We start from the raw sequence: 12,300 nt of genomic DNA on the forward strand, positions 1-12,300 counted from the left end.
TCTCAAGTTCATCTCTATAGAAGATGGTGATCCTGAGGCATCAGATCAGCCTAACAGTTACAAGACCTAGCTGAACAATTTCTTTCAAGTTATCCTAAAAAGAATTATTCACCTCCAAAAATTAGTTCTCCTGTAAAACCAAAGCTTTCCATCTAGTGCCAATTTCAGCTTATATAAACCAATGTTACACAGAAGTGAAAATGAAGCTTTTAAAATAACGCTTTAAAAAGCTCAATGGAATAAAAAAATTTACTACCTCACTTTTGAACTACATCACTTTTGGGCTTGTAATAGCTTCCAGCTCTTTTTTCTTTTTTCCCTTTGATTTTTTTTTCTTTTTTGTCTTTGTAATTACAAGCTGTATTTTAAGCCCTATGGCATTATAAAAAAGCCATTTCTCATGCAATCTTCAGCTTTGTTGTTTGGTTTCGAAGCCTGTAAACTTCACCAACAGACTGCCAGAGAACATCTTAGATAAGCACAGAGACAAAATACTATAACCAATTTAAACTATTAAAATAGCTGAATTTTTTTCCCACTCTTCATGGAGTTTCCCTGCCCCCCCCCCAAAAAAAAACACAAAACAAAGAAAGAGAAACTAGCTTAAACTAAAATGAGAAGAAGCAACTTGACTAAGGAACCTACTTAATGGCAGTTTGCGTAAGCTTTTCCTGGAATAAAAGAGAAATCAACAGAAATCGAGGGCTGAATAGTTTCACATCTAAAACCAGTAGAAGCTCTCTTCTATTTATTACAGCACAGCAAATATACCACTTGGCTGGGAGGCTTAATAACATCACTCCTGCCGCCTTTGTCGCTTTGGAGTACAACAAGGGCCCTATGCATTAACTCACGCGGAGGCTGCACAGTTAGCAGTAACATAGCTTAGCAGGCTTGATAACATAACCACCGCCTAAAAGGCTTTCAAAACACAAATGGCTTCCCTATGGATTTCCAATCAGTTTAAAAGAAACTCAGCCTGAGCCATAAAGAGATTGAAACTAATAAACTTATGAATAAATTAAGGAAACCCCTTCGTCAGAGGGCATCCAACTCCAAGGAGAAACATAATTTACAAAAGGTGTTGCTCATGATAGACCTTAACTTGGAAATATGTTCACCTTGGTTCGCAGATGTAGTGAATCTGTAAAATGACAAAAAGATGCACTGCAAAATATGCCTGCTCAGTTAGGGATTGCTTTTGGCAGAGAGGGACATGAAGGATTTTTTTTTTTTATTTGGGAAGGTCTGTGAAGACAAAGTAGGAAAATCTATGGTTTGGAACTGACTTCTTGCTGCAGAAAGGCTGCTGACTTTGCTATCCCTGCCTTATCTTAACTAGATTGCATATTTTATGTTTTCTTCTTTCGCAAGAGGTACTGTTGCTTGAAACATGCATTCTTTACATATTAAAATGTACAATAAAGTAATTTATATAGCATTCTCATTATTCACCAAAACAGAGTGAAGACATTATGGTTGCCATAAGTACGATATTTCACAAAAAAGTCCAAAGGCACCACACTGGACTCTCTGATGCCATCATTAAAGATTAACAACATTTCATTCAACCACTATTTTTACATGCGCTATTATAAAGCTGATTACAGAAGAATTAAGGGTTCTGTCACACAGAACATTATATTCCATCCACAAAAATATTCTGTGAATTTATTATACTGGACAGAAGCTTCTCCCATTTCCCTTTGAAGCAGCATGCATCTCAAGATTCGACCTGTAAAGTTACATATGGGAAAGCTTTCATATAACTGGTACATATTTAAGTAGAAAATAGCTTACAAATTTATAAATCTGTTATTATAAATAACTGAAAATATTGAGCTTATAATACTAGGTCCAGCTGACTATTTGTTACAGTAGTGCCTCAAGGCTCTAGTCTAGAACAACGTTCTGTCATAGCTGGCCCTGCCCTTATTACCATTCTCTCTTTAAATACTATGTTTATATGAAGTAGCTGAAGAGCTACTTCATGCATTTGGGCATACACACTATGCATTGTGACATTGTTTGTCACCTGCTAACCCTCTCCCAAGATGCAGGAGTTCCACTCCAGGGGAAATAAGAACAAAATTGTTATTTTGAGCTTTTTCTCCTCATGCTTTCCAAACTCACACACTCTTAGATTTATAAAGAGCTACACCTAGAGGTTCTTCCAGAAATTGCAAGCTCAAACCTAACACCATTTATCAGAGCACGCCTCAGCAAACAAACTAAGCTTTTTACTAGAGCAAACATCTTTTAATAATAATACTGTGCTAATAAATGTGACTATATGTTTAACACATGAAAAGCATTTTACTTATCAACATTAAATATTAACATACCCTCCATATATGTACACCCAGAATTATCACTAGGTATCAGTTTATTTTTCAGTATGAATAACAGCAGTACCCCCCCCCGCCACACACACACACACACACGAGAAATAAAATGTTCTGAGCTGGAGCAGCAGAATACACTGCAATGCTAAACTGAGGAAACACAGATCATGTATTCCCAACTGGGGCTGTGAGCCTTGAAGCGAAAGTGGAAATGCAGTCATGACAGGAAAGTTGAGATGGGTTTAAGCCAGAAAAACAGACTCTGTCATGAGCCTAGTTGGCACAATGCAGCAGCCCAGGAGAAGGCCCCTAGACAACGTCTCTACGATCTCATCCTTCTTCCTGCCATCCCTCCCTGCCCATGCTTAAACAATAGCAGCCAAAAACTCTGCTCTTACAGCTATGCATAAGAGAGGTAAAGCTCCCAGAAGGTTCTTGAAAACACCAAGACCTATAAATAAAAGCAATTTCTTTGTTCTTGTTCTGATCCAAGAGGTCTCTTGAAGATCATGAAGATCAAAAGTAGACTGTGAAAATAAAACCTTTTTCAGCTAGTTTCTAACAAGAAATTTATAGCTCATTTATGGAGATCTTGATTGGGAGCAATTAAACAAAAAACAGGCAGTTTCTTTTGCTTGCAAAGCTTACATCTGGGCTTCCTAAAACCTAAAGTCAATATGACTCTTGCCAAATTGGACAGTTCAACTGATAGCCTCTGCAACCTGACCTACAGCAGCAGGAGTTTAAGGACTTCAGCACAGCTCAGAGTCTAACCTGAAGTAGCTTTTACTACTTTTATGAAATTAATTGGGTCAAATTCAGCTACTTCAGGTTACAGTCTGCTAGATGGTCTACTTCAAAAGTCCTTCTTCTACAAGATTAAATACAAATCCTGCAGAGGAGCTTTCTGTCCACAACATTCTTTCCAAATATATATTTTAATTAATTTCTGATATTATTTTCTAATTCCAAGTCCACAGATGACTGCTAGTTATTTCAGATCCCTCAGTAGACATTAAATCATGTCCTTACTTCCTGTGAAGCAACCGAGTCTTCACATAAGACTTGTTATTAACACATTATAGAAAGGATTAGATACTTATTGAGAAGCAGACAGCTTTTACCAGATGTAGTGTGGTACAAGATACCAAAATACCAGTTTTCAAAGTCTCTTTTGCTTTTTGGTTTATTCAGAGCTAAAGCGATCCAACTTAATTTAGATTCTTAACATTTGCCAGACAGTCTCTCATTCTGTATGCCAACAGGACATTTAATATCTGTAATTTCAAATGTTTAAATGTATGAATATCTAATCAGTAGCATGTTCAGCAATTCACTTTCTTTCCTAGTTGTGAGAACCACTGATTTTCCAGGCCCTGAACAGTACCATTCCCCTCAGACTCTTCAATGAACAGAACTATTTAGATTGAATTTGAGCTTGCACTGCTACACTGCTCAAATGCTAATTTACCATTTCTGGTTGATATAGCATATGTTTTTCTTGCAATATTAAGTTGTTGGTTTTTTTTAATATCAATAAGCTTGAATTTACCTTGGCTTTTTCAGATGTTCGCTTTCCACCAAATCCTCCAGCTCCAACAAAAAACAAAGTGAACTGATTATAACACAATAGCTCCTTTCCACAATAGGTATTCACTGAAAGACAACAAAAGAGGAAGGCTGTCTATTCTGCCTTTGATCTTCCTTTCTTTTGTAACATGGTAGATACAGAGTTTCAATTCAAACATGCCAAAACTCAGTTTAACAAGTTACAGAACAAGGGTCACTTTCACATTGCACTAGTCAGTGCCTGACTACTGAAGATTGATGACCTGTTTCAAACAACATTATCATGAATTTTCTTTATATGAAAGCATTAAAATTAAAAAATGAGCTATCAAAATGCTGATGACATTCAAAGTGTTAAAAATATTTGACAACACAGGGCTGAAATTAATATTTATTTCAGCATTTCACACACCATTAGCAGTTTATTTAAGTATGATAGAACTGTGCCATAAAATATGATGTATTAGAAGCTATTAAGAATCCCTAGTGTGGAAAGCACATTACCAATTCATACAAAGAGCTGTATTAGTATCAGGTATGAAAAGAGCTCCAGAGCAAGCTTTAGTTTAAGGTCACATACTACTTCTTTTCGAAGCAAGTTTTGATTTGTTAAACTTCTTGCACACAATCATTGAGATCTAGCTATTTCCAATTCCTGCCTACTCCACTCCATTAAGCCTTAAACTGAAATTTACTATAGTGTTAATAATGTTTATTTCCAGTTACAGAAGAAATTTAAAAACCACTAAGATTCTGCTCAAAACAGAACTTATGTGTTTTGCAGAAATAGACAGGCTTAATGTTAGCCAAATACAGAAGAAAAATACAACCAGAAGAAACAAAGGGACAGAGTACAGAAAACATCTTTTTAAAATTTTATCCATATATTGGTGGGGGGGGACCACAAGAGTGTTTGAGATTCATTAATCTACTCTTACAACCTAATTTTCCAAATGGCTTTGGTATATCACGCCTAAAGATACCAAAATTCAGCAAGTAATGACTCAAGGACTTTCAGAGACATTCAGATCCTTCAACTTGGATCCAAGAGGGAAGAAATATTTTTTATTTAAAATATATAAATACATATTATATTTATAATATGTATTATAATAAATATTTATACTTTTTTATAGATAAAAAGAATCCAGGACAGGCTATTACAGAGGGCTGTTCCACCAATGAGACTAACAGCACAGCATACCCATATGACTAACCTTTTCAAACTCTCCTGACACACACACACCCTTGTTGAAGGGTGGCAGAATCTAAAATGGCTGCCTCCAGATAGGACCAAGTACTAGTAATAAAGAAGTTTGTTCAGTTTCCATAATGCAGTATTTCACTTACATAGGCAGAAGCCAAATTTTCTCCGAAATCTTTCCAAAACCAGTATTCTTGATTTCAGAACCTCAGATGCCCAGGAACAATGACATTAGACATTACACAGCTATTGCAAACTAGCTCATTTCTCAGCTCTCATTGAGATTTAACAAGGTCTTCAGCGTGGAAAGGCTAGCAGTCACTGTTAGAGCTAGTTAAACGTTAAGCCTGTCGGATTTAACTGCATGCCCTTAAAACAACATAAACCTTCTTACCATCTACGAGCAAGACAGCTCCTGAACCTTTGTCGAGTAGATCAGCAACAGTTGAAACTGAAGTTAACTGCCCTGTAAGAGAACAAGAATACACACAATGTTTCAAGGTTTTGCTTCAATGATGAACTGTGCAGCTCTCTCTTTACATTTCTTAAATAATAACAATAACGTGAGTCTGGGGATCTTTACAAATCTTGGTTTAGCGTAAGATTACATGGGAATTTATTACAAAATTAATGAAACTGAACATAGCTGAGCATTTGGGAGTTTGGAGGGTTTTTTGGTTTTTTTTGTTTTTTTATTAGAACCTTGTTAGTTTGTGTATTCAGAGCTAACAAATCACATTTCATACTCAAATATGTAACTCACTCTAAAGATAGCTCCTATCATGAAGAGTGTACCCCAACTTCAAGAGGGTTGAGATGATTACAGTTCTACTGAGGGGAAGCTCAACTCAGGAGCTGATACTGACTGATTTATGAAGTTTTTTTGTTTGTTTGTTTTTTAAATGATACTATTGTTCTAGAGAGCTATGTAGGCACATGTATAATCAGCCTATGAAACGGAGGTGTGGGGGAAAAAGACCTCACTGAGTCCTCGCAATCTATTATCAGACTGTCCTGAAATGAATACAGCATTCACACATTTCCTTTTTGCTACCATAAAAAAACATAACATTTATCACTGGTTCATACTTTTTTTTCCCCCTGTTCTACACTCTGGAAAACCTCATTTTTTAAAAATAACTAAAGAAGAAACCCAGACACATGCACACATATCCTGAATGAGTCTAACAACCACCTGTCAAGTGCTGCAGTTTGGAAATACATATTCACCTAGGAAAAGAGCTTGCTACTGCAGTAAATAATATGTTAAGAATTTTGACAGGAAGAACAAGAAATATTTTCAAGCCTCCTCATCAAGATGTCCATTCCTCCTTAATATACCTAATTTAAATCTTATCCTCTTAGAGGTGCAAGGATGCAACCACTGTCAAAGTAATTTCAGGTAAACATTACAAAACTACTGTGATACAACCTTGGAGAAATAATTAAAAGTTCTGCTAGTTAATATCAAATGATAAGAGCAACAGCATGAAGCAACAGAAGAACAGCGTGTAGCATAAATAATCAGCTTAAATAATCGGCTCATTCCTTTTCAGACCACCTAAAGCGAAAACAATTACAGATTTATTTTTATTATTTCAAAGATTAGGCATGAGTGTACTAAGTACACCACCGAAGAGCAATACCTGATCCCACTTTTCCAAAGAACAGAGTTTCACAGTTCCTTCAACAATGCAGCAGGTTGCCTCTACTCTCCCCCACCCCTTGCAAAAAGAAGATGCAACAAATCCAGTTTGAAGCAGTGTCTCCCTATTTCCATTTATAATGTGGCTACAAGAAGTGTTGTCATAGTGACAAGCAAATCCACAACACAAAGGACTGACCTGAGGTTGGTAATGGCTTATACAGCTCCAGATACTGCTCACCATGCAGCATCTATGTAAAGACAGGCAATGCTATAACAATCAATATATTCTATTGCTTCTCCCATCACAATTACAAATGAATGTACAGATATTTCAGGAAGGAAACAAAAATATTACAAGTTTACAGAAGGGAATACATCTATATAGACAAATCTAGGAGTTTGCCTACTGTAAGAACTTCACAGCCCACTAAGTAAAAAAGGTCTAAACTACTATTCAAACTGTTAGCAGAGATTACCTATAGCATACAGCTACTATTAGAAAACAGCATTTCTCAAAATAAGACTTTTTTTTTTAATTTCCTCCCCAACAAAATATATTTTCAGAGCAAGATATAAGCTTTTGCATTTTAATAAAATATATTTATAACAAGTTAGAATTTAAACACAAAATTGGTAATTCATAGCAGCTTAGGAAAACACAGCCTATATAAGTGAACTAGACAAATTACTTCTTAGGATGCAAGAATACAAAACACTGAGTTTTCCTTTCCTAGAAGGAAGCACACTTATAAGTATTATAAACATGCTGATTGCCATCAATTTATAATTACATAAAGCATAGACAAAAATAGTTACTTAATTCTTTCATACCTTTGTGAAATCAATATCTAGTCCTGGAAGAGAAGGAACACCACCAAAAATTGAAGTCTGAGCAGGAATAACTCCAAAGCTAGGTAAACAGCAGAACTCTTCACTTCCTTCAAAGAGAAATTTTAGGTGATCTGGATCCTTAGTTGACATTCCCACACCAAGAGCATATAGAATAGGCTCTAAGTGAGTATATGTATACACTTTGGTAGCCAATTCCCGGCCAATGATGTTTGCCTAGAAATTAGAAGTTAGCATAAAATAAAACTTGGTACTCTTTAATATTACACATGTATTCTTCCTACAATTCTCATATCAAGCAATACGTGTTTGAGCATTTTTTTAAAAGTATAGTTGCATGTAAATGTGCTGTGTAAGCAATAAATATGCTGTAACGCATTACTGTATTTGTTGCAGTCCAGGAAACCCTACCACAATGCATTATAGCTTTCTGCAAGCAATTTACTTCAAGAATAAATGGTGTAACTTCATATGGCTCAGCTCCCAGCCGTGTTATAAATATCTTTTGAAAACCAATCATGAGTGAAATAATTAACACTGTAATAAAATTAGGAAGAGTAAAAGTACATATAAAAAAGGAGAGAGACAGAGAACAAAAAAATGAATTGCCTAGCAAGCCCCTGCTCCTGTTTCTGAACAATACCCTAATTAAAGATGCTTGCAGAATTTACAAGCACTTGTATCATAGAGGATTCAATACATTTAACCTCAAGAGTTCCACCAACAGTAAGGAAAGTGAAGAGCGGAATCTGGAGATGTTTCTTATTCCACTTTCTCATTCCACAGTTTAAACCCACCTTTCTTTTTGCAGACAGCAAGCCGGAGTGGAGGTTGATTACCAATGGAATAAGCTTCTTTGCTGAAGGTTTTCAGCTAGCTATAAGTGTGCCTTGTAGGAAGAGGTACTTACAGTGTCAACAGCTGAAGAGACGACTGAACCAGAGCTTGTGGAATTCATAGAAACATTTCCTTGAGACTCTATCTGACTTAGAGCATCATTCAAAACACTTATGGACTCTAGAGAAAGGAAAGGAAAAAATCATTGGAAAACAGCCAGAAATAAGATACTTCAATCTGACATGCCACAAACATGCAAGCAAATGAGCCTTAGCTTAGTACTTCTCAATTCATTTTTAAACACAAAAAACATATACTTACCAGTTGAGCACAGTGCTGCATTTTATAGACATCTATGCACTAGTTAGCGATAAGCAGTCTCTACACCTGCTCCATCAGTTCTGCACCCAGTAGTCAACTATGACATTTATTTCAAGTGCCTGAAACACAACTCATGCTATACAGCAACAGCTAAGCCAAATAGAATACGTCAGCAAATATTTGATTTCTTTTATTCCCAGAACCATGGTATTAAGAGAAGATAATGAGCATTATTTTTCAACTGTCTCAAAAGTAAGCATCTGAAAGTTAGTACACCTCTCCTTATCTTTAAAATTATTTGCAATACAAGTAACTGGGCATCTCTCCTCGTGGTTATCCTCTTCCCTGAATCACATTGTAAGGAAAAATACAACTGAGGCTTGAACAATGTCAAGATTACAAGAGATGATGCATAGAGGAAATACAGAGCTCAGCCACGGTAAATGCAGACCATCAAGGACATCTGTCTCCTTGAAGCTCAATATGGATAAAATCGATATTGAGCATTCTGGTGTTAGAAAGGGTCAGACAGAAAGTGGTGAAAATCATGCACAGAGGAAAAAAGTGTTTAAAGTAATGGAGAAACACATTATTTAACTACTTTTACCTTTTAGCTGCTCACTTCCACTGCGTGGGTGTCCATCTCAGCTTCTAAACTCATATCCCCATACTGACTCCCACTGTCCCTCAGGCTCCTACCAACTGTGCTTCTATTGCACAGCATTCTTCTAAATATCCCTCAAGCTAGCTGCATATTTCTCTTGTAGATTTTTGATTTCCTAAACTTCAGTTTGCTTCCCAATCTTGCTGCCAGTACCACTGTAATATTTTATTTGTGGCCCGAGTCTCATGAAAAAATAGGAACATCTACCAGACAAATGTAAAGTTGTAGCCACTTCCACTAAACACAAGCTGTGGCTTTGGGTACAGGCGCTGTCGCTTTGCATAAAGCTGAAAGCATGCAAGATATAAGAAAGCTGTAACTGACGAGAACCCTTTAAAAGGAAATCCATCATGAAATGCATGAAGGAAAGGCAATATTGAGCTGCTGGGAGAAGCAGACTGCTTCTACCACTCTTGCAAGGTTAGAACAGCAGCTTTAGAAAGACATTGCTTTAGAATCTGCAAGGGAAAAGTTTTGATTTCTGAATAATTCTGAATGTTTCCCTCCTTTTTATGTCCACAACCCATTTTCCATGCAGGGAAATAATTATCATTTTTAATGGTGAAATCACAAAAGTAGATTACCAATATATATTTTACATGCAATTACATACATTAAGACAAACAGTAATAGAGAAACCAATAATTTAAAGTATGCAGAATGCTGCAGTCTCCTGTATAAGGAGTCTTTCTTCCAGAGTACATGAAATGACACGACTCTAAAAATGGCTAATTATTTAGTATACAGGTGAATATTAAGGTTATGTGTTGGGGGTTACCCTAACTCTAAAAGGCTTCAGCAGAAGCGGTTTTTAAACTTTGGCCTATGGCTATATTTGTAGTCAGCAACAGTACTTGACCTGGACCATATCAGAATCATTTAAGTAAGAGTCTTGCTGATTTTCAAAGCATATTTATGTGGAAAGAGCTCTCTTTTAGGATGGAAAGTTCTTTCAAGGGCTCCTGGGTTTATTTCTTTACATCCATGATAAAGACATCTAAAGCATGAGATGCGTGTATGGCTGTAGACCCAAACTTCTTGAGAGATTTCAGTAGAAAGTATACAATATGCATACATTTATGTTCCAAAGAGGTCTTAATAACTTTAATATCAACACCATTTTTAAAAAGAAACCTTTCAGGCAGTTTACAGGGGTATAAGTAAGCTACTAGAATATCACCAAGGGAAGGGAAAGATTTTTTTTTAAAGACCAAAGAAGAAAGTTGCTTTCTTTTTTCCTGAGCTATTAGCTTACTAAACTCTTCCAGTCAAGAACCCCAATACTATATTTCTTTCATCTTTAAAGGGCTGCAACAGTAATGTGTGAGTGATGTGCCTCAACGTACTAATTCACTTCAGTCTTCACTGGCCTTCTGCTGCCTGGTCTAAGAAGTTGGACTAATGCCTATAGCATTAAATTTACAGTGATATTCTAGTAGTTGACCAGATATGAAACCTTTATGTGAGGTAGGGTTACAATTTCAAAGGAGAAGTAAATTAGATTATTGTATTAAATACTACAGAGGTTAAGATCAAGTCCATTGTTATGGGCTACCAGCTTGCCAAAAAAAGAAACATGAAATATTACAAATTCATTAAGTAGTAACTACTTGCTCCACATAAATGTTTCTCTGCTTCTGGTTGCAGCACCTTGTGGTTGTCAGTAATAAATGCAGAGACATAAAAAAAACAGATTGTGAATTCATGCCCTTCAAGTTAGGAAGTGAGTTTTAGGGTAGTTCACACAATCTTCATTTTTTCTTTTTGTGCATTCATTCTGTGTACTGAATGTAAAAGAGGGGGAGGGAAGCATAGAGTGGTACATTATCATGAGGTTTCAGTCATGTAAACACAAAAGGAAGTCTGAAGTTAAGGTTTCACAAGCAAACTTAAATATGACAATTTCTACTTTTCAATACCTGACTTGACAAGCCAAGAGAGGTTCTTTTAAGATCCAAGAAATAGCATGGGAGGGTATAATCTCCTCAGAAACAAAAATAGTAGGAAATCTTTTTATTGATTTTGTCATTGTTAATGTTGATTATTAATTGTCCTATTATCAATGAATTCTAAAACCTTAAATGTTCACTACCCCCAGCATGGTCTGCTACTATAGAGCAAATCATGAGCAGACAGCAGGAAAAGATTCACCTGAAGAAGCAAGGTTGAGCATAGCCATAGCAAAGCCTGGCTCTTTCCAAAAGTATTCCTCTCACTTTCTAATTTGGGGACATTGTATATGAACCATACCCCTAAAGTATGGAAGAACTGGCACCAGTGCTTAACTCTTTTAAACACATACAAAGGAAGCTGAAATTGAAGCTGGAACAATTTTTGTCTCATGTGCAAAGTTCTCATTTTTATATACACACACATATATATACATACACACCTCCCATGTATTTAATATTAATTTGCTCTACACCAGAAGTCAGCCTTTGAAATCAGCCAGAAGTCAGCCAGTGTGAATACTCAAGTTGCTTTCTGTACTTCTACAGCTTCTAAGAGAATTAAAAATGCACATGAACACAAGAGCTTGATAGAGACCTGCAAGATTCAGCTAAAACCTGCTAGCATGTTCAGAATTAAGGGCAAGATGGAGGGTAAGAGATACGGCTCTTACCAGGGGCAGAGGACAGAGAACACTGACAGAACCAGTGCTGTTTTCTTAGAAAACAAAAACAGCTGAACATCTGTGCAATACATACTACAGTACTCTGTATGTAATACACAGCCTGCAGCCCAGTGAGCTGTCCTCCACCTATCTCAGAACACAACTTGATTTCTCCCTTTGGATAACAGGAAGAAAGACTAGGACACAAAAGGAAGTAGTGCCCTGTGAAGGCAAGGCCTACCAGACCTA

At 36.4% G+C, this 12,300-nt stretch overlaps 1 protein-coding gene across 1 annotated transcript in view; it reads right to left on the bottom strand.

Annotated features, from left to right (window-relative positions):
• HSD17B4 (hydroxysteroid 17-beta dehydrogenase 4) overlaps positions 1-12,300 on the bottom strand; it is a 67,443-nt gene that overhangs the window by 32,709 nt on the left and 22,434 nt on the right. Inside the window, exons 12-16 of the mRNA XM_067315143.1 lie at positions 8,526-8,632; positions 7,598-7,831; positions 6,963-7,014; positions 5,513-5,584; positions 3,898-4,001 (exon numbers count right to left, since the gene is read on the bottom strand). Of these exons, the coding sequence (XP_067171244.1) occupies positions 3,898-4,001; positions 5,513-5,584; positions 6,963-7,014; positions 7,598-7,831; positions 8,526-8,632 (569 nt within the window). The remainder of the gene's footprint in view (positions 1-3,897; positions 4,002-5,512; positions 5,585-6,962; positions 7,015-7,597; positions 7,832-8,525; positions 8,633-12,300) is intronic.

Source organism: Apteryx mantelli, chromosome Z, assembly GCF_036417845.1.
Source record: "Apteryx mantelli isolate bAptMan1 chromosome Z, bAptMan1.hap1, whole genome shotgun sequence".
Taxonomy (NCBI): Eukaryota; Metazoa; Chordata; class Aves; order Apterygiformes; family Apterygidae; genus Apteryx; species Apteryx mantelli.